Below are 22,771 nucleotides of genomic sequence, written 5' to 3'. Positions count from 1 at the left end.
CTGCTTTCACTAAGGTATTTATTACTGAACCTTACAAGCCATATGGCTGTATGCTTATGAAAATCGGTCAACGTGGATCGATTAGAGGAGCGCACTTACAGTATTCCTTCCAGATAAGCGAGTCGATGGATTTCTTATTCTTACAGCCACCGTAACCTCCAAACCAGTGAATAAGGAAGTAATCGTTACACGTGATTTCGCCATCACCATCGCAGTCCTGGCTGTACTTAAAGGTATACTTTCTAAAGGCCTGGTCTGAGCACTTTCTTGTCGTGGCACAGTTCTTGAAATCTGAAAGATAAGGAGACTTTAACTGCAATAAATCTTGCCGATATAAGGAAATAGCTATTTAAAACTCTGATTTAGTGGCTCTTGGCTTAAGAGCCAAGCTAAATTGAACTGAAGTGAAACACTTTGGCATCTTAAGACAAGCTAGACAAACCTCTCGTTGAAGGAACCGGTGTTAAGAGTTTCCATTTTTTAAATGTCTAAATTGTTACAACGTGATGTATATTTTAATCATATTATTGTATGTGGTTCTTTCATGAAGTCTATTGTACAATCCTAAAGACATGTTATAGAGCCTTAAAACCACTTAGTCCAAAGAACTGGAAGGCGTTGATTTGAAGTTTGAGCCTGCGTAGCTATTATCTAAATAGCCCAGAAAGAATGAGATATGAAGAAAAAGGATTTCTGATTTGACTTCCCACCTTTTTTCTTCCAGTCTAAAGTTTCCTTGAGTCAAGAGCTTAATTTCTAATCTAAATTGTTACTTCAGTAACAAAGGTTACTAATGGTATTAAGATTATGTAAAACAGTTGCCTTCTAAAAATGTTATTAGCAATCTTCTTGCTGTACAATGGTTAATTGTTAACTTTCATTGAAATCTTTGGGTGATATGAAGCTTTAGATGGTGATATTTGTAGAAACGGTACACAGTAACTTAAATCTTTTAAAGAAATCCATAAATCTTTGGACTTAAATTGTCCAAAAATCTTAATTTCGCAGTGCACTTAATTGGCATCTTATTTTTTTTCAGTTTCCACAACATGAACAATGGAAGAGTAACTACACTGGAGATGAAGTCCACGAGTCAACCATAATTTCATGAAATCGAAAGGAGTTTAAAGACACTACGATGGAGAGATGCCTTGGAGGTTCCACTAGCACTAAAGGATGCTCCCTTCCTCAAGAAGCAACCACCGAGACCATGACGTATATCGTTGTCTACGGAAGGCTTAACGTTCATTCACCACATGCAATGAGTGGTGCACTGATGCTATGTGAAGTAGAAGTTAAGCGGCTAAAATTAGATCATTCCAATGCTGAATTTGAAGCTGGAATTCAGAAATGTCATTAAATGTTTTAAGCCGGCTTCCGAATAGCGGTAGTGTTTGCAGAATTAACACTGGGTATTCGCTACTCTTTAAAAGTTAGTTAAACGGCTTATGTCGAACAAATGTTTTTATTAGTGATTTTTAGTGACTCGAGGTAGATAGATGCCCTAACTAATTTTATTACGCATCAGTCGCCTACCCGGTTGTCCTGTAGTAAGGACCCTTTCCTTAGTGCATTTGCATTTTTTAGACCGCAGTTCGTACATCAGCATCATTGTAAATTTAATATTGTGAAAGACTTCTTGCACAAAACCACTGCAGGAGAAATTGAAACGCTACTTTGCCCGGCGCAAACGTAGTTCTGCCCTAGTTAAAGATTTCATTTCGTATGGCACTAGACCACTGTAATTACATCTCTTGAGACTACGCATTTTTTAATGCGTTTAAAAAATCCTCTTCCCAAAAGGATTTTGCAAGTTTTTTACCCAATCCACTTTGGGGAAGGATTTCGCATTTTTAAAATGGTGTTACTGCTTTTTGGTATTGATCTATATAAAGTTGAAGTTTGCTATCTACTAAGGTCATTTGTTTCTATATCATTTAAGACGTACGTCACCGTTCGGGTTACGATACCTTTTTGCTAATGAGATGCAGCACCTAGCTCAAACTAGTGTACCCTTTTCCAAGCGGTCTAGGCATTCTACAATGTCTGGACGAGTCGCGGTTCTTGACCTAGTCAAAGTTATATTTTGACCCCGTAAATGAAACTACGAAAATCACTGAACCAAATCACATTTCATTCCAACCTGTCCAAAGTGCCATTTTGGCGAGCAGAAACTTGACTAAATTAGTCGAGTGGTCAAGGGAGAGTGCTGTAGCACACGTGTTTGAATGAACGGTTCAAGCCCACGTATAGACTAAATTCGATTGTATTCATTGTCGGAAAGGTCAGTCGCAACCTAGTGGTCGTGCCGGTAATTAAAGTAACCTTTTTTAGATTCTTCCTTTTGCATTACAAAATCATGGATTACTCAACTGGATGTGCTGAAGCAGAAAAATGCTTATCCATTTAGATAGCGTATTCAATAAAACAGAACATGACGTGGTCAGCTGCCCCCATTAAAATGCATCCTATCGAATAAGGGCACTACAGTCAGTTTTATCACAAGTACAAAATCTCGAATGACATGAGAAAGGTAGTTCTCTTTTGAAGAGTACTTAGTTTTTGTGCTTTATAATGTGAAATGACATTTGATTTTGTGGGTAGGAGTAGTTTGAGCTTCGTGTAACTTACAAAGCGAAAATGTTGTGAATATTCAGCTTTGGATATTTAGTGTAAATAAATCTTCTGTTTATACTCCGGGACGACCAAACGGTCAGGAGTTCACAAGATAGACTGAATATTTGGTTCAGACTTGCAGTTCTGAAAACTTGCCGATGCTTATTTGAAGGTACTGCAAAAATGAGTCCTTAGTTGCTAAATAAGCAACTGATACTGAATTTCCTAAAATTTCTTCAGAACGGAATCTCCAAAGCACTTTAATTCCATTTGAATTTTTCAGTTTTCGGGTTTGAGTAAATTCTTTTTCAAGAAGGAATGAAAACTTGCACAGTGGTTAGATTGGGTCTCCAACACTCTGCGGTATGCGAAGATCGCTGTTATCTCTGAACTGTTTTGTAATCGAAACAAGATTGTACACGCCAGAATATTTATGCTAGTACTTGCACAGAAGGGCTACCTCTGTCAAGGCAGAATCGTCCTAATTATTCTAAAATTAACTGTTAAATCAGTGCTAGGTAGACCAATTGGCGATGGGTACTGTTCCGCAGGAATCGATGCATCTTTCCGACTGAAAACTATCAACTTTTGCTGATATTGAGCACTTGGAATTGAAATCCTATAGCTGAAAATTGTTCGGAAGTTTTCCTTCGTTCTGTCCTTTAAATAAGTGGGTATTAATTACCAAGCATTCATTAGGCTGAATGAATGCTGACGAAACTGAAGAGAACAAAGTACACACCATGATTATCTGATTTATCGTTTACATTGACTATCCATTTGACATTAAAGTCTAACAATTCCAACTTAATATTTTGTTCTATTCTGCATTTTATCTTTAGGATTTAGTTTATTCTCTCAAGCTCGAATTATAGTTCACTGTAACATTGAACTGTCATTCGTAGACATTGACAAATGTGTTGTATTCAATGCGCTATTAGTATGTACTTCGATCCGATGAGTGGCATCGATTTCTATTTTGGACTTTAATTGTACTTTTAGAATATTGCCATCAATCCAATTCTTCGTGACTACAATTTGGGATTGTTTAGGTAGTAAACTATCATTACTGCTGTAATGGTTTTTAATTGACTTTGCATAGCCAAAGCAATATTAAAAATCAGCATTATGCTATAGCTGGTCTAAAATCTTTGGAGGAACTCATAGTGCAATCGAATCCAGCTAATTACTAAATATCACTTTCTAATCCAACCACTCTATTCACGATAGAGAAATACATAAATCGGCCAGTACGTTTTCTCATTTGTGTTGAGTAAAGTGGAATATTAATGTAGTTAGGGGAACGTGCCTTGTGGCAAATTATTGCCACAAGACTATTCAGGAACTTAGGACAGGTAAACAAGAGGCCAGAATCTAGATTTCAGTTCTAGAGGATATTCATTCTCAGAATATCTTTAATTCCTATGCTTCCAGAACTGTAAAGGGATGGGGCTGAAGTAAGCGATCGAAAAACCCCGCTCTAAATTATCCCACATTTGAAAGAACACTTCAGTATGTTCTAGATAAAATTAATCTGACATTCATGTCAACAGATTAAAATGCACGATCTCGCTTTTATCCACAGATTTATTCAGTTTATAGTACAACCCTCGAAATGTAAGCTTTACGAGAAAGCGGTTGGATTTAGATGTTGATTAGAATTTGGCGGCATTATTAGGGGTGTATTCCGTCGGTTTAGTTGGAATACTGAAGGCTTGGGGGAATGGATGGGATGATAGGCATCTCCAAAGAGGTCAGTGGGGACGAGTCCACCAGGCCAAGTATGGAGTAAGCAGGAAGGAGACAGGCCAGTCTCCCTCTTGCCTGGGGATCGGGTTTTAAAGTGGAACCGCGTTTGAGTACTCGTTCAGATAGCAAAATGGCTTGTCGGCAGCGGAGCTGCAGTACTTCGGTGATCTTTATCAGGTCCATGTAAGTGAAGAAATTCTCGTGAGAATAAAATTGAATCAATTTCTGAACTAACTTAAAGTGAATGGAAATAAAGGTTATTCTGCGATAATTACAGATGGGAATGACCACTCTTTTGTATCCGAAAAAGCAAGTGGTTCCTTTCACTTTTTCTGATACGAACTAATTATCGAAAATAGTCATTTCTGAATGATGGAAGCTGAAATGGTATGCTATTACTTAAAGTCCAAGTAATATTGTTGCTATAACCTTAACACAACAGTTGTGTGTGAATTTCCGATCGATGTATCAAAAGTTGGTTCGCATTTCTTCTAAATGCCCCAGATGGCTAGAAATGTTAGAATTGGTCCTTTCGTGAAAGGAAAATTACTGTACTCGGTTCGCTGTTATGGTAGAAGGAGAAATGCGATTTTACTGTAGACCTAAAAAGCAACGAGTGCTTAACTGCTTCAATTTCGGCTGAATTCTTAGCAGGTAACTAACTTCACAGTAACCGCTTCAAATTCAGACTAGTATGAATACTAAGACTAAAGTGTCATTTAATACGTTTTAACTAGCATTGCTTTGACAATGCTTGTGGTATCACAAAATAGATTCTTTATTAAAATTCCTATCTTTAGGTTCTCAAAGTACTACTTCAATGAAATATTGTCTGATAACACCAGAGAATCCGTATCTTCGCTTGTATTCTTTGTAGGTGACTAAACTGTGGAGGCTAGGGATTTAAAGTGTGGGGAATGGCTTGTTGTGTAGTGTTATTGTTTCTATGACCATTTAGCAGTTTGGCCCCTATTCGGATCCACCGTTGCCCACAATTTGCCACCTGGATTTAAGTCAGCCACTCAGTAGATTAAAGTACTAAAAAAATGAACGCTAGAATTTGGAAAGGCCGAAAGATCATTTTTAATGAAAACCCCAAACACGAGAGGTATTAGAACCTATAGTACTTAGTACCGTGCATGGGTTGGAAGTTAAGATGAAACAAGATTTGTTGACATTAGATTTTAACTTCTGTAGAATAATTTTCAGGAAATACGAAGGAAGGTTGTTCCAGAAAACGGCAGTTGAAGGAACAAACGAGGAAGATCAAAGGTTGGTTCTGAGTCTGAAGTTGGACAGTAAATGGCTGGTGGCAGCACATGATCGGACTCTTTTGAAAGAGGGAATTATAAAGCCAATTCAGAAGAACGGCACCTATGGAAATATCTGTAGAAAAACATTCAGCAGAAACAGTACGTCTGAGATAGTGGAGTCTGTTAGAGAAGTCATTTAACCCAACTACCCTCTTCTGAAGCCTGAGAGATTTTGGAGGCACCGCCTCAATGTGGGAACAATATTCCCTGGTAGGGCGGATTTGCGACTCTCAGAGTGAACAGCTGTTTGGAAGAAAAGTAACGCCGGGAGCGAAAGAAAACATCTTTTTTTAGATGCAGAGGAAGAAATATTTGTAATGTGCTTGTGATAAAGTCAGGGTAATCCCCAAAAGAAATTTTGCCTAGAAATTTGAGTGTCTCCAAAGATGATAACCATTGGAGCAGAAGAATACTTTTTGCGACATGTAAGACAAGATGTAGCCCAGTGGTCAGGAGCGAGAGTGCATAGCACGCGTTCCTTGAGTGGACCGGGGTTCAAGCCCGTGACCACTCGATACGATAAATATTTGTATCGACGATTTATTGTAAACTCTACTGACTTGGTTGTCGTGCCGGAGTATAAACAGAAAATTTAAGTCTTTAGGATTGAAATCAACTAAGTTCTTTCTCCCACTGGAGATCAGAATTTAAGGAATTGGTAGCGGATATTCGAGAAGTTGAAGCTGATTGAGCAGGACACTTTCTCAAAATGAAAAGTAGAATGCAATGTGCTATCATTGGCAAAACTATGGATAGGATTTCCAGTCAATGGAAAAGGTCATTAATATAAAAGAGGGAAAGAACTGAACGTTGGGGACATTCGTGGAGAAGTTAAAGACAAAGCCATCACCCTCATCAGAACTGGATAACCAACTGCAAAAAAGTTGGCGAACCATAAGATGGAAGATTATTTAGAAGACCTTTATGCCGAACAAGATCGAAAGCCTTTGAGATGTCAAGAGCAACTGCTTGTTTCACCAAACTTTTCCATTGAATTTGTCCATAATGGACAACATAAGCCAGAATATCACCAGTGGATCGATGCTGACTGAATCCATACTGGCGATCGTTGATCAGATAGGTTTCTAGGTAGTTTGAGTTGGTGGTTAATTGATTTCTCCGTTATTTTAGAAAGAGAAGCAATTGTAATACCACGATAATTGGATGGGAGGAATTTGTTTTTCCTTTTTAGGAACAGGCTGGATATGAGCAAACTTCCAAGCAGAAGGAAAAACACCTCGTGAAAAAGGCGGCAGAGAACGGGGGTAAGTTCAGGAGCACGTGTTTTGAGAACAAGAGAAAGTGCCGGGGTCCCGATGGGGACCCTGGCGCTTTCTTTGCTTCAGGATTCGTCAAAATCCTTTCTTCTTCCTTTTAATGAAGACCACAGGATGCATTGAATGGAGTGTGTTGGGAATGGTGGGAAGTGTATTACAAAAATCATTAATACATGATTTGGAAGAAAAATGGGATGCTATCCTTGAAGTGACAAAACCATCTGGTTTTGACAAAGGTGGGAGCAGAGATGGGCAAAAGTTGTGGCCATTAGCTTTGGCAAAGGACCACAATGTTCTGCTACCATTAGGGCAAGAAGTAAGTTTTCTAATCTTACGTGTTCAAAATCTAGTTTGGACTGATTAATAATTGCTTTACAATTGTTGCGAGTTCTTGGTGTAGGCAGAAAATGATACTGAAGAATTGGAAACAAGCCAATTACAATATGCAACATTCTTCTCCCGAATGGAGTTAGCACATCTATTAGAAAACCAAGGTTTACATAAAGGACGAGATTTAAGTGGAGTGTGGGATAAAGATTCCATTCCTACAAGAATAATTTCACTGACACGATCTGAGTAAACATTGACAGAAGTTTTTAAACAGTCTGACCAAGGAAAAGAGATCTCGCAGGTCACCCCATTTTGAATTCTTGTAATGCCAAAGAACGAGGTTGGAAATAGCCACGAGATAAAGGCTCCATTGGAGAACAGAATCACCAAGTTGTGATCTGAGGTTCCAAAGGCTCCCTCAATTTGAGTCTACTTAGAAGGGTTGTTTGTGAGAAAAAGAAAGCATGTTTGCTGTATGGTTAGTATTGTCTGGTATTCATTATAGCTAAATGAACAATTGGTGAAAGGTCATTAGTAATTGCAAAGCCTCAGCAGCTGGGTTGGTGACTAAAACGGAAGCCAGCTGGAGTTGTGAACACTTAAACAAGGAATTTCCTCACTGTTAGGAAAGTTGATTGGAGAAAGTAAAGTTGCAACGAGGAAGTCAAAACTCCAAGCGATTAGTGGAGTTGGGAGAACGATAGAGAAAAAAAGATGAATTTTACAATGAGATTTTAAGCCAGAAAATCGAAGAGAGGAGATCCCAAGTCTGACAGGGAATATCAGAACGGACATATGCACAAGTACCACCCTTGAGGCAAAATGAATCATACAGCAAATAATTTGGGCAACTGAGATGAGCAGTAGTTGAATCAACCGATAACTGAGATTGTTAGGAAACGTACATGGGGTTTGGCAGACTGCAAGTGGACGTCGTTGGGATTAGAATTGAGACCACGTACTTGTAAAATGAACTAGGAAGTGTTTGGGAGGTTTAGATCTTTTCGCAGATGAGCTTGCTCTATTAGTTTGACAATTCATGGTGTATTCAATAGTGAGAAAGTGGGGGACATGCTATATGAAGTACTTTTTGGATATGGCGTACTCTGGGTAAGAATATACCCAGATCCTTGACATAACGTGGTCTCGACAATGCCCCCGCATTGACTACTGATTCCTCCAGTCACTATCTGGCAGAGTAGACGTAGCAAGACTATACACTAGCTGATCCGGAAGCTTCCTAAAGAGTTACCAATAGGTTCGACTTGGTGTACTAACTAGCGGCCGTTCTGGAGTTTCACCGTTTTAAAGCTGTACCCTCGTAAATGTAAGCTTTACGAGAAAGCGGTGGGATTTAGATGTTGATTAGAATTTGGCAGCATTATTAGGTGTGTTCCGTCGGTTTAGCTAGTTGGAATACTGAAGGCTGGGATGATAGACATACCCAAAGAGGTCAGTGGGGATGAGTCAACCAGGCCAAGTATGGGGTAGGCAGGGAGGAGAAAGACCAGTCTCCTCCCCCTTATCTGGGTTTGAGTACCCGGTTCAGATTGCCAAATGGCTTGTTGGCAGCGGAGCTGCAGTACTTCAGTGATCTTTATCAGGTCAATGTAAGTGAATCCGGTAGGATGGTCAAACTGTCCATCCAGTCCTGGGGTAGGATATGTTAGCTGGCAGTATGAGCAATCTCCCCCACTTCCAGGGGATTGAAGAGACATTTACTTTCATAATCTGCATTCTCAATCTACTTATTCTATTTTTATACTTTTTTCTTATTTTGTGGTTTTTTCCTGTTAGGTTATATTTTTCACTGATCTTCTCACATCAGGGGATGAAATGGTATGTAATTTTAAATAATGCACAATAGTTAAGCTAAATAAGCAAGAATATAAAAGGTTAGTGTACTTAACCGTAACACTGGTTTCTTTTCCCCTCATTCTTCTGGCTTTCATTTTGTTTGTTCGACGCTTGCTTTCTGCACTCCCTCTCCAGGCACCTCAACTTACTCTTCAGTTGTGGTGCGGGCCTAACTGCAAGGAATTTCAGGACAGGGTATAATGGAGTAATTGTGTCGTTAGTAAATGTTTGTTGATATGTTATGTAATTTAACTTTGTATTCTTTTGGCAAATTACATTTGCTCTTTCACTCAGTGACCAGCCTATTCATTCTACATTGCATCCTTTCCTGAGATTTTTTCCCATCTAATTTGCTTCCCTGGCTGTCTGTACATCTCCCTACCCTACACTGACTTAGGGCATTATGTCCCTAGCTCCCAATGCAGCATTAAAAACTGAATCAACTCTGCCCTACATGGTTACTTATTTGGTGTGGTGCCTCAGGTTCCCACATAGCAGGGCAGTCCCGGTTTTGCATGTCAGGGCACAATACTGCTATCCTGACTTAAGTCATCGTTTGGGCGTGGTGGGAAACTTGGTAAACTTTAACTATTTAATTGCTGGGGGGCTGAATTTCCATTCTTTGGATAGTTCTGCGCATTTCGAATACTTGCTGTGAATGTTGTAAAGGCTTTATAATTATCATTTGTGGTGAACAATGTTCTCCCCTGTAAAGGGTGACAAAGTATACATAAAATGTGTGCCCTGTTCTCTCTCACAACAGGTGTAGTTTGGCTCATCAGTCGGCCTTTGGAGAGGTCAGTTTCGCCTTCAGAGAGCTGCAACCTATAAATGTAAACAGTCGAGGGCATACCACTTAGCTGGCTTTGGGCTAACCATTACCATCAGTGGCAGAAATCTCTTGGTTAGCAGACCTTTGGTTTCCACTTTGTTTGCCATAGCTCATGGAGCTTTGTGGCTATTTCTTTTTCCTTCTTTCAGCGTTGAAGGTGTTGGCTGCGGGCTATCCCCAGAAATTCTGTGGGTATGCCTTTTAAATCTATAATACAAGTCTCCTTGCCTGCTTCTTGGTAAAGGGAGAGCTCTAGCCAGCAATTAGGGCAGGTGTGATTACTGTTCTACATCACTCTGGTAATAGTGAAGTATTTTCCTTTGTATGGATTCTAATTTATTCCTGCTTCTTACTATGACCGAGCGGGTGAACCACGCACTGGCTCCACAAGTGATAACAGGTAGAATCATTGCACATATGATTGCCAGGATCTGTTTTGAGCCCCCACTCTGTTCGACTGATCCTGGCAATCGTACTCGCATAATTTCACTTTTCTCGCAAAATAGGTCAAATGGGATAAGTAATTTTAAATCAAACTCAAAGATACTTCTGTTATAGTAGTGTTGAATTTTGGACATGTGTCCAAATTGCCTTTCATAACTTTGGTTTTCAGGCGGTATTTGAGCATGTGCACTTGTGCCCACTCTTGCCTCTGCAATAGGGCGGCATTTGATCTTTAATCTACAGCCACCCACGTGTTTCCATTTACAAGGAAAATCATGTCACCTGCAAAGGCCAGGCATTCCAGCAGCGACAGAAATTCCTTCAGAAAAGGCCAAAGATTGATCCTGCGGGTAGCCTTTATTCAATTCTTAGAACCTCGTGCGTAGTTGAGACAAGTCTGTTTGTAAGATAGCGGTTTATTATCACAGAAGTTGTGGGGAATTTCTATGGTGGTCTCCTAAGGATACTTGGCCATCAGAGTGAGTCAAATGGCCCAGCAAAGTCAATGGATTGCCAGCATATCTCTTCTGACTAAGTGTTAGTAGGTGATGCATGGTATCCTCCATAGTTGCCTTGCTTCCAACAATACTGATTGTTGGAATCCAAACCTTCTGTGTAGTATTAAATTAATCTGCTATATATTAGTCTTTCGTATATTTTCCTTCCTTACAAGAAGTAGGGCTATTGGTCTGATTTGGGATCAGTAGGAGGATTTCTCAGTTTTTGAGAATTGATCTTAAGTCTTTTCATATTTTTGGAAATATACCTTTTTTGTCATAGTTATTATATAGTGCTGCTATTAACTTGTCTGCTTCGTAGAACTCCTTTTTGGCAATGTTAAAGGATTGCTGCAAAAGGCGTCATGTCCCTCTTTCGTTCAAATGGTAAGTTCATCCATTAAAATGCTCCAATATTTGAGCCTTTCTACCAATCTAAAAAATACAGGTCGAAGGTAACTAGTTCAAAACAGTTACGCATGAGACTTAAATGCAATCAGAACCTCAACTTGGCACAGTCTGCCTGGAAAAAATCCTGTCAGTTTAGTAGGCCATCAGAACTTGAAGTAAATTTAACTTGCTACTTAAGATTGATGTCGGAACCCCTCATTTTGAAATTAAGGTGGTTGTACAGTTACCATATCCGCTAACTCTAAATCAATTCAACTTAGATAGCAATGGAAAGTAAGTGTCCGTCATGACTGGTCCAAAATCTTGTGACCGCCCTGGTCTGTCTTATAATTTTTGATGCGCGCACTCTTACAGCATTTAGCGGTAGTTAATAGGATATTCTACCAACTAGTTGATAAAGCCTAACAATATAGGACACTCTCTCAATCGAACTGGAAAGTTACCAGCAGTTGGCCAGTTCGATTCATCCTTTAAAAAACCAAATTGATGCCACACTTGAATCGTGTGAAGACTCCATTACAGGAGAGATTGAGGCGCTTTTAGACTTTCCGTTGGAATATTTAGTTGCCGTGCTTAAAAAGCAGCCAAGTCTTCTTACCAATGTCTAAGTGATTCTTGATTTGAGTCTCAAGCTACCATTGCAATTACAGCTTAACCATCCTATGTTCCCTAAACTTCGGCATCAAAGCAGAATATACTAACTTTCCTATTGAACCAAAATAATTAAATGCCATCTTAGCTGGTAGCAGTTGGAAAACTGATTGAGTCCCGTTTTCAAATTTCTCCAATTATGGAATAAAAAACTAACACTGAATAAATGAACACTGGGGTTGTTATACACTTGACTGGAATGAGTTCGAGGAAGATAGTGGACCAATCGATAAATTTCAGCACTGCAAAGTTTTCAACCACTTCGTTAGATTGGAATATTGCTGATGAAGAATCAATTTCAGCTTACAGGTCTAAACTTATTTTCATATGAAAATATTTAATGAGTTGGACTTAATTATTATAGGCTTTTGACGGCATGCATCTTTCCAAATTGTTTGATGTTGCAGTACTTGCTATTACTTTCTGAACTAAGTCTCTTTTGCTAAAGAACTGATTCCTTCCAGTAATCACTTCATAAGTGTTGCAATGTGACGTAATTGGCTGTAAATTCTGCTAGACTGCCATACTTAAATTTGGGTATACTTTTGGCCCTTTCTACTTGGATAACCTGCAGTTCGTTATTCTATCACCATATTTCTCTTCAGGCTTGCTTTGATGTAGCAAAGTTTAAATCTAGGAGAAAACTTTAGCAGCAGCAGTGGACATTACAGCTGATGAAATAACAGGAATTGTGCAATTTCTCGGTAAACAAATCTCATTAAGCTTCAGGAATTGAATTACCAAGAGCAATCAGCGCCTAATACTGTAGTAAAAGCTCGTTAATTACAGCCCAAAGCTTTCTTTTTAAACGAAAGAACATGCACGTTTTCGCTGAACTCGTTTATTGGTTTGAAGTCCAGTCTTTTCGTATTTGTTAAAAATGGCCTCAGTCCAGCATTAGCACCGGATTTAATGCTGCCAGAATGTCAGACAGAACGGCTGGTTAAAGCCAGAGCAAGCAGTTGCTTAGCCTGGCACGGGCCAAATCTAATTTGAAACTTAAATTATTCATCGCTGGTACTATATAGACGAACTGGTGACTGGTACTGTTCCGCAGGTATCGATGCATCTTTCCGAATTAGTTTGTTGCAGTTCTATCTGCAAATTATAGCCGGATAACAATCAACTGCTCAACTATTACTCTAATAACGCAAACTTTCAGTTTTCGTTAGCTATCGAAATGAAAACTTACCTCTATTTGTTTTTTGACATTGACTACATTCACTTGATTAAGCCCAAATTATTTTACTTGTCACTTTGTGTCCGACGAAGTGAACAAACAATGCATTTCACAAGTGTAAACCGGATCTTAACATTTTAGTCTATCCCTGGAGTTTTCCCATTAGTTTTATTTTGACTTTCTTTGGGACTAGTGTTCTGAAAGAAGCTGACAAGGATAATTGTCAAAACTAACGAAGAATACTAGCTTAATGGTTTTACTTAGCTTTTCTGTTTTGGTCTTTTATTAGTTGGTTCCTGTTTTTTTTTTCACTTGGGTTGTTTCATAACATGAGAAGAACCACTTCGGCTACAATGGTATAGCAGAATACATGGCTTGAGTGCGTTCTCGGTGTTCAAGGACTTGTGAATCTTTAATTCAATTAGATTGTCAGAAATGGCAATTGAGTGCTTTCGGAATGGACATCGGTGGAGACGCTGTAATATCACGATCCACACTAACTAATAAATAGTTACCTTTTTTAAATTTAAAAAGGTACTGGAGGTTTTAAGGCTTTCAGCCATAAAACCTACGAGACAATTACCAGACTAACAAGTCGGTGCAAAGCACTTTATTTCGTAGTAAATTGCCGAAGTAGGTGAAGTGGCATCGTTTTTGGTACATCTCGTTGTGTACCCCTTCACAACGAGATGCCTGTTATTACATTACCTCGAATAAAGTTTTCCCCAGTAGAGAATACGAATTAACTTTCGGCTGATACCGCCACTCATTGTGAAGGCCTTCACAATGAGAAGGTATCGGTGAAGGAGAAATGCAGCCTAAGTAAAAGTTCTCAACAAGGAATGCGAAGTTTTCCTTTTGTTCGAAAAAGGATGGTCGTTCTCAATCTAATTACTCGTAGTCTAACATTTCTCCAATAATGAAGTTGACTGGTGCAGCACATGGACTGAAAGAGAACTTAAGACTTCCTCTTCAATCCTTAGTTTTTCTTGCTCCTGCCATCGAATCTGCGTCTATTGAATGAGTTTACATAAGATTCTTACTGCATAAGGAGTCTGCGCTGTAGTGATTTTCTGTATTGTGTTCGAATTACTTCAGTGTTCATTCTACCCAATCTCTGGGTCTGCCACCTTCAAGCTGCTATGAAGAGACAACTTGACGGTTGCAAATCTGTATATGAAACTTGTTTTTAGCAGTCAAATCACAATTTCGACCTTCCTATTGAACCGAAGTATCTGAACTTTGTCTTGGACAATACTCCATCTTCCTTATTAAAAAGAACCAAATTTCTTTCTTAGTCCAGTTTGTTTGTTCTATCTTAATTTTCCCGAGTTAAAATACTTAACGACTTTCATTCAGAAAGTGGAAGCTTTTTTGATTCCAGGCTGCTTCCAATGATTCCATATTTTGGAATCAAATTGTTACAATGCGTGACATAATTGGTAATTTCTTCAGAATTACATACTCCATTTTTCAAAGTTTTCTATTCGGATTGAGGCTTAATGTTTGCTGTTGCAACTGACTCCATCCTTTATTGGAAAAATTTAATTATCGGCACTGGATGTTGGAATTGATGCCGTAACAAATTTCCCACTTTACTTCTTGTTTATTAACTTTCTGGTATTGTACTACCAGAAACCGTACTCAGTACGTGAAATTTAACTACGGCCAGCAGTCTGCTTTACTCAATTTCGTGACGGAATGTGCAAACTATTTTTGCTCTTAACTAATGTGATTAAAAGCAGATTCTGCGATTAGAAAATCTAGTACTAATTGGACACTCCAGAATATCACAGAGTAACTGCTAGTTGCTTTCTCTGGCAACATCTTTCTGCTGACTCTGTACTAGTGTTCATCGTTGCTGCCATATACACCTTCAGTGGCGAGTACTGTTCCGCAGGTATCGATGCATCTTTCCAACAGCAGTTAGTTTCGTCAATTTTTCCATTGGTTCTATGACTTTTTTGCTATCACTTTGGTACCGGAGTTCTTTGGATACAGTTTCGGCAGTAGTCTTTTACCATCGAAACTAAACTTTGGCGTAATTGTTTTGGTCAGGCAAAGTTAACAAATGCAAACTAATCCAAATTCCGTTATTTACATCCTGCAGCACGCGGGTGCACAATGAATTTTCAACCTGTCGGAGAAGTCATTCGGAACGACTTCAACACTGGTGCTCGTTACCATTTATTAATCTGTACAAGTAGCGAAACATGCCTTAGTTAATTCTGCAAACAAGTTTGTGGGAAGCATTTATCAAAAGCTAGGAGTTTGGTTACTATTCATGAATCGCGTCATCATTCTGAATGCCGGTGCGGGGTTCCTTTACCTGAAGTTCAAGGAACAGCTACTAGTGTCAACCTAAAATACCAATTTTTGCCCCAGACTAAATTTCCCCCTAAATATTTGCAGATAAAGACAAACCTTGTTGGTCTTTAATCAATGTGTGATGTTCCAGCCAGATGATTAGACAGATTTGCAAAAATGTAAAACCAATTTCTTTCAATGAGGAATACCATGGCCTTTTACAAAAAGATGCATGTAAAGATTAACAAGTGTTTTTGCTACAGGTTTCCTAATGAGCATTAATTGCATCCTTTACTTTACCTCAAGTAAGGCTGAATTCACAAAGTATCCAACTGATTAGATAGCATTTCCGTTGGATCAGACTATCCTGAATGAAGACATCTACCGTCTTGATCATATAGTACCTCACGGTGTACAGAATGTTAAGGTTGCTTCCTGTAGAATATTGTTTCGCTGCTGTGTTGGAACCCTATCCACTCCTTTACTAAGGTAATTGTACAGTTACAGGTCATCTACTTACGGTTTCGTACACCCAAGAGACTGATAAGAGTGACTTTGGAATCTTCAAACGACGGGTGGATTCTGAAAACTTGCAGAATTTTTAGTGTTTAAAAGGCATCTTCTAATGAAACTATCTGTAGTCTATAAATCAATGAGAGCGAAAGTTACCACCTGTCATTTGTGCATAGTTATCGTAGTAGACCGTAAACAAGTTTTTCATCAGCAAGAAACACTTAACCAAAACTTCGGAAGTTGGACAATGCTTAATACTACTAATCTTGAAAAATCATTGAACCAAAAATTCTGAATTCCTTTTTCTGTAAAATATTGGAAAGTCTTAGTAAACTTAATTATTTTCTGAAATGGAATGTTCTGAAATTCTTGCCTTTAAGGCCTGTGCGATATCATTAAACTCAATGAACTGAAAATAAAACAATACTTCAAGGTTTACCGTATCCAGGTCGGCCAGCATCAGTCCAGTATGGCTTGGATATGCGAAATGGACCACAATACGTATTTCCACCACTTTCAGTACAGGGAGTAGGACTGCTATACTTTCCATAGGCCTAAGAATAAAATAGTTTGCTCGAGATGTATAAAAGAATATATATAGTTAATTCTTTATTAAAGAATTGATTTACATAAACGCACAATGTATTTCTTTCAATCAATACTTACAGAAATAGCATCCTCAAACGTTTTAAAATTGTCGTTTCAATAATTAACTCATATGAAATTGAAATGCCAATAAAGGTATCGGGAATGAAGATCCTGATGCCCTTCACTGCTCTTAAGAATTCAATAAAAGACAGATGGAATTGAACTCATTGATCAGCAAGGAATTAGGAAAAGATGCCAGGAATACGCTGAAGAACTGTATGCAAATAAAAACACATTGAAGCGGCAGGATGAACTAGAACCGGATATTTTCGGGGAAGAGGAAGTATGGGCGCTGCAACAACTACCAAGGAGAAAAGCCTCTGGAATTGATTGAATATTATCAGAATTGTTAGCACTTTAGCCAATTAGTTATCAGTTTTGTGCAGAGACATTTGCAAAAGCAATGTTGTCAAAAGACAATCTCTTTAATTCAATCCCAAAAAAAGAAATACCATATAATAGCCTTTATCACACAAGCATGATTTTATTAAAAATCATTAAAGGACGATTGTATAGAATGAAACAGATTTCCCTGATGTTCAAGCTGTTTTCCGGAAAGGAAGAGGCCTTCGTGATCACATCGCAACTTGTATAATTTACTTTTGGTTACTTTACCAGTAACAAGACTTGAAAGAATTCCGTTGGATCATGGAAAAACTCATGAATTTCAGAAAGATGTATACATACGCTTCATCGACTATGCCGAAGCATTTGTTGAACAATTATTTGATAGAATTAGGGGTACTGCTACACTTGGTTGAGCTAATAAGATCATTGTACATCAAACAAGCAACTGTCAGAACAACGTTTGGAAATACTGGTTTCAAATCGGAAAAGGTGTGCGCCAGGGCTGTCTTTTTCCCTATTTCTATTTAATTTGTATATTGAATCAGTTAAGAGAATTTTACTTGGATGAATAAAATTGGTGGCAGAAACGTACAAGCGGGACTGCTGCTTAATATCAAAAAATGACATCTGGGACTGAACAAGTTAAATTAACGAAGAGGTCGAATCTGTCCGAGACGATCTTTCTTTTTAAGATCGACAGGGGGTGGAGAATGTTGCCCTAAAATTAAGACTTGGACCCAGGGAAAAGATCTGGAAAGACAATGACGTCAGTCTTGGAAAGAAAATCAGAATGGTTAATGCTATAGTGCTTCCCAAACGACTTACGGGTGTGCAAACTGGACAAAAAGCTGACAAATTCAAGTTTTTCAACTGTGGTGCTGGAGAAAGCTGGCTCACTTACCACGGACAGCGAAAGTTACGAACAAATGATTTGGATGGCGTAAAGTCAGAATCATCACTGAAAGCCAAGACCAAGCTACGATTGACCTATTTCCGCCACGTAATGGGATCCAATTTACTGGAAAAATCGATAATGCTAGAAAAAATGAGTGGAACAAGGAGATGAGGTTGACAAAGAACACGCTGGCTCGATACAATCTTGTTGCGATCCACTGGTATGAGTATGGACTTGAAAGAAGCTGAAGACCGGACAGCATGGAGGCAACTTGACCATAAAGAATTCGACAGTCAGCTAGGACTGAACGGATGAAAAATTCTGGATTTATAACAGCGAATTTATCGCTACTTAACGCTGAGGTACTTGTAGCATCGTCCAAAGTGATATCGTTATTCTGCGAAATCGTCCTATTCTTTCGTCAATAGGAATACCGCGGTTCTTAAAGTTGGCAGAGATTCTCTCGGGAAGCAAATAGTTGATGCTCTAACTTTTGGAAACTGTCTGCAAATCTGTATGGTGAACTGTTCAGGAATCTCTTGTGAAAGCAATTTTCAAAAAAATTGCCAGGATGTTTGAGTTAATTCAACTAACTAATATTTACTCTAATAAAAATTGATGCTCTTGAACAGTTAATTTTTGATCTTCATTAATTCTAAGTCATTCTTACTTGACATATGCAGTCCAAACAGGCTTGAGATGCAACTGGAATTTCTTTCGAGTTCTTTACGAACTGACCTGTAAGAACAAGAGACTTTTTAATCTAATAAAAGCAATTGATCTATCACTGTGTACATAGAGATAATACCACTTATTTAACTACCAGGACTTTTTTTTACTTAGACGTAAATACAAATGTTTTTCTGAACACAGCTTTACTTGTCGAAGTGAACTAATTCAGCAACTTTTTTGAATGTATTATGCTGTATGCAAATACAGTATAACAATTATTATCACATGGGAGCGATAATATAAATCTAATTTGACTTAACTCCTTCGTATTTAAAACTAGTAAAAATTCAAGATTAAGAGAAGACGAAATTAACGTAGTAAAGTTCCTTAAACGGACTTTAGTTTCGCGAATCGTTGATTCAAGAAATCCCTTGAACAGTAAACTTGTTCTTCATTTACATCATTGATCAAGGTATCCCTATTTCTAAGGAAATGTACGTGTACAGCTCAACCGTTTTGTACATAACGGTGATGTACAGTGGTGTATCAGAAATGCTTGTGGGATAAGATTTAAAAATCGTTAGTTTTAAACATTCTTGGTATTTGATTATTTTCTAGCTTCAAATATCAATCTCCCAATACTTTGAATATTTCAGTGAATGGTTACTTTTTTAATCAAAGACTAACTTTATGGCAAACAAACTTTAACTAAATTCCAGAGCTGCATTCCAAAATGGCTATTTTTTTTTTCCCATCATAGTATATTTAAGATTTATGGTATTGTACATTATATGCATGAACTGGTAATGTATTTATTACCGCAGAGTATGTATGATTTTACTTTTTTGCTATAACTGCTTGATGATCAACTGTCTGTATAAATTCTTAATCGAATACAAAAGTATGGAGTGAAAAATGTAATATCTGCTATTAATTAATGGTACGTGCCTAATGTTATTGTACTTGATTGTTTCTTGCTCTATTGTACAAATGTATAGGCTTCACTTCCTGAAGGCATTCAGGAAGCCAACTAATAAAGTGGTTTTAGTAATTGTTTCCCTCATTAGCCTATCATCTGTACATTTACAGAACAGTATTGGATGGGATACTTGAAGCGTAATGCTACTTGCTCTTTCAGCTAAAGCATAACTTATACTACAGACTTGCTTAGGCACAAGTTGTGCTGACTGCTATCACCCTTTTGATCTTACCGAACTAATTCTTTGCCAGGCGTTAAGCAAGATTATGATTGCTGCTATTGGGCCATAAAATTAATAAAATCAATATTAAAGTTAACTGTATCTCTTACCTGTACAAATTTCGATGTACAGCACACTAACCGCTGCTAAGAAAGGTAGAACACTCCAATATTTCATTTCCATGTTGAAGATGGTCTCTGGCTTGGCAAAGATTAATCTTTTCTTACTATTCGAATAGCTCTTGTTTCTACAAGTTAAACAAATTTAATGTCAACATAAAAGGAAGTAAAATTAAAACCTTTGTTTTTCTCGCTGATTAGTCTTTGTTCCAACTGAAATGACCAGAAAATAATTCATTAGTAAGATTTAACTCGCTTAGCAATGCATACAAACTGAAGAACAGTTTGTATGCATTGCTGGCCGGCATTTAGCAATAGGTTTGAACATAGATTCAATCTGGGAAAACATACATTAAAATGTATTTTGGCTTGTCTGCAATCAGATAATGACTTTCTGGGAGATAAAGAACAGCGGATGATAACCTTCCAACCTAAATGTTTCATTTAGTCTAGCTGAAAACTTCAAAAGGCTTAAATTGGACGACGCTGCAGTTAAGGCAACTGTTAATTAATGGAATGGGGATTGTTAGCAAAATAACTGCTTTAGTTTAACAATTCCCATCCCATCAATTAGCTCTCCTTACAGATAAAATTTTTTTTATAAGAGCAACGTATAGTAATTGTGAGAACAGATGTCGATGGAAAGTTTGGAATTGTTCTCGCTCTCAATACACCCACACAGATGTAAAATGCATGCTTTTGGAATCCCTCCTACTGTTTCAAATGGAGGAAACCCAGCTATTCGCAAACTAGCCCTAGAACAGCTGTTAATCTCACGAACACTAATCAAGCTAGTGATTTAAAGCTCCAATTTACAAGAATATTTTTTAAAGCCACTTGACTATTGGAAAGTCACTAATTCAAAGCATTAGCAGAAGCATACTATGCGAGAAAGCAAGCTTATGCAGCAGCACCAGCCAAAAAACCCTCATTTCACCCTCCATTCGTTCCAAATTGCCTGTCCAGCTTAGCCTTAAATTTATTTAGGCTTATTAGCTTCCACAACAAAAGATGTTCCACCAATTAACTACCCGCTGGCTAAAGGCAAATTTCCGCACATACATTCTACAACCCTACCCTCAATTTGAAACTGTCTTCAGGTTCTTAGTCTGGGGAAGAATCCCATCAGCTTGCTCAATGCTTTATACACCTCAGTCAGATCACCTCGCACGTGCCCACTCACCATCCGTTTATCTATTGTAGCAACTTAACCTTAATGCCATATCTCTAATTTGTACAGCAGTCTTTCATGTGTTACAAAGGTGCGCTCTTCTCGTTAGAACTATACACAAGCTATTAAGCATAAATCAGTCTCCACATCAGCTCAGATTTCAAAATCCTTCAGACTGGGCACGAGAATGTTCGTCTCAATTACGAACAAATTAAAAACGTCCAGTTTCCGTACTCAAATTTATACTAGTCCCAACCTGAGGCAGATGGGAGAGCCACCGCAAGTCTCGTGAGGATTTTTCACCGAAGAGTTGGATGTGGTAAACGCTTTACGAAAACCAAGTCCAAGCAAGGAGACAGAACGAAGGCTGTACAAAACGTAGCTATAAGTATATCGTTTAATGCGGTGTTACAAGCTGTGGGTTTAGCAACATGTTAAACTGAGTAGACATCGAAGAAACCCCAGTTTCGTTAGTTTTTATTCTTTCGGTTGCAGAAGTGGTATTGCTATTAATATTTCACCTAAAACATAAAATTAACCCCTAAATCAGTACTCATTGGATTTTCATAAACTAAAATTATAAATATTTACCCACAACTCTCGAAGAGCGTTTATTTTACGCTGAGAAAGCAGGATGTGGGCAGAAAAGCAGTTTATATTGGAACATCCATAGAATTCTAGTTTACCTTAATTAGGCAAGTAGAAGGCTAAAGGGAGAGGTTGTTAGCGACAGCTGTTACCTAGAAAACTTCAGGTACAGCACAAATCGAAGTAATGCCACTATACCACAATGAAAATTCCTTTCTACTCTCCTGGTGCCAGAGAATGTTAAATATGAAACTTGGCATAGTGTTAGACAACGGCCAGATGAATACCCGAGGAATATTTCTCAAGAGAAGCTCCCTCTTACTCAATACATGCAGGGTATTGCATTTCTTAAAGACTTGCCCGTAGGAAAGTTGCTGGGTTTTGCAGAACTACCTTAAGAAGAAAGGTTAAGTTTCGTTTCTTGAGAAATTTGCGATTGTGCAACTCTTGTTGCAAAACTTGTGCTAGCTGACCGGCAATAGAAGACTTTTGCCAGCTGGCACGGAGGGCATTTGTGAACGAGTATATCCATTCGATGTGCTATCTGATGCAATTTTCTTCAACATCGGGTTGAGCTGATAGAGGCAAATCCATTAATTAAATCGGTAAACTTTTTTTTTCATCTGACGTATCGAAAATATCAAGTTAACGTAATTTTAGGTTAATTCCATCTGAATTCAAACGACTAAAGTAGATTTAAAATTTACTCTAATTAAAAAATAAAGTAACCTTACCATTTAATGTTACCACCGTACGCTCAAGAATTGCTCTCGTCAGTCCAAATCACTGGTTGAAATCACTCAGTAAAACAGCTGTACTCCCCTTTCCCCGGAATGCTGTCGTAACTGTACTGACACATTTACAGTGAACGTCTACACGAGATTTCCAAGTAAAGCTGTGTTAGCTTTAGGACATCTGTATTAACTGATGCTTGCTGTTGAAAGCAGTAAAACCCATTACTAACCTTAAAGTAACGCTTTTCTTCCTGCGTCAGACAGAATAAACTTTTTTAATTTTATTATTAGTCTGCCTCGAACTGGACCTGCTGTGGGTTCTAATTAAAACCAATCCTAAGCTTCTCCAACTGTATGGATTCTCGCTGTTTGCAAACTGAATGTTCTATTGACTTAAAGGGATCATTGCTGGGTCCTCCT

At 38.2% G+C, this 22,771-nt stretch overlaps 1 protein-coding gene across 1 annotated transcript; it reads right to left on the bottom strand.

The window, feature by feature from the left end:
• Positions 1-59: 59 nt before the first annotated feature.
• On the bottom strand, positions 60-22,437 carry LOC150091020 (invertebrate-type lysozyme-like). The gene is made up of 5 exons (XM_090381223.1): positions 22,352-22,437; positions 19,850-19,986; positions 18,539-18,606; positions 16,417-16,531; positions 60-291 (listed from the first exon to the last, which is right to left on the bottom strand). The coding sequence occupies exons 2-5, from the start codon at positions 19,920-19,922 to the stop codon at positions 68-70; spliced, it is 480 nt and encodes a 159-aa protein (XP_090237349.1). The 5' UTR covers positions 19,923-19,986; positions 22,352-22,437; the 3' UTR covers positions 60-67.
• Between the last annotated feature and the right edge of the window lie 334 nt (positions 22,438-22,771).

Source organism: Mastigoproctus giganteus, chromosome 1 (genome assembly GCF_048544385.1).
Source record: "Mastigoproctus giganteus isolate SK-2022 chromosome 1, ASM4854438v1, whole genome shotgun sequence".
NCBI lineage: Eukaryota > Metazoa > Arthropoda > Arachnida > Uropygi > Thelyphonidae > Mastigoproctus > Mastigoproctus giganteus.
Note: the sequence above shows the minus strand (reverse complement) of the source record. Positions and strands in the feature narration are given on the sequence as shown.

What these genes read in the sequence shown, in the direction of transcription:
- LOC150091020 (XM_090381223.1), bottom strand. Translation starts at nt 19,922, where the DNA reads ATGGAAATGAAATATTGGAGTGTTCTACCTTTCTTAGCAGCGGTTAGT. An exon ending in GTTTGGACTGCATATGTCAA is followed by an intron (nt 16,532 to 18,538) that starts GTAAGAATGACT and finishes TTTTATTCTTAG; the next exon opens with GCCTATGGAAAGTATAGCAG. An exon ending in TGCTGGCCGACCTGGATACG is followed by an intron (nt 292 to 16,416) that starts GTAAACCTTGAA and finishes CTTATCTTTCAG; the next exon opens with ATTTCAAGAACTGTGCCACG.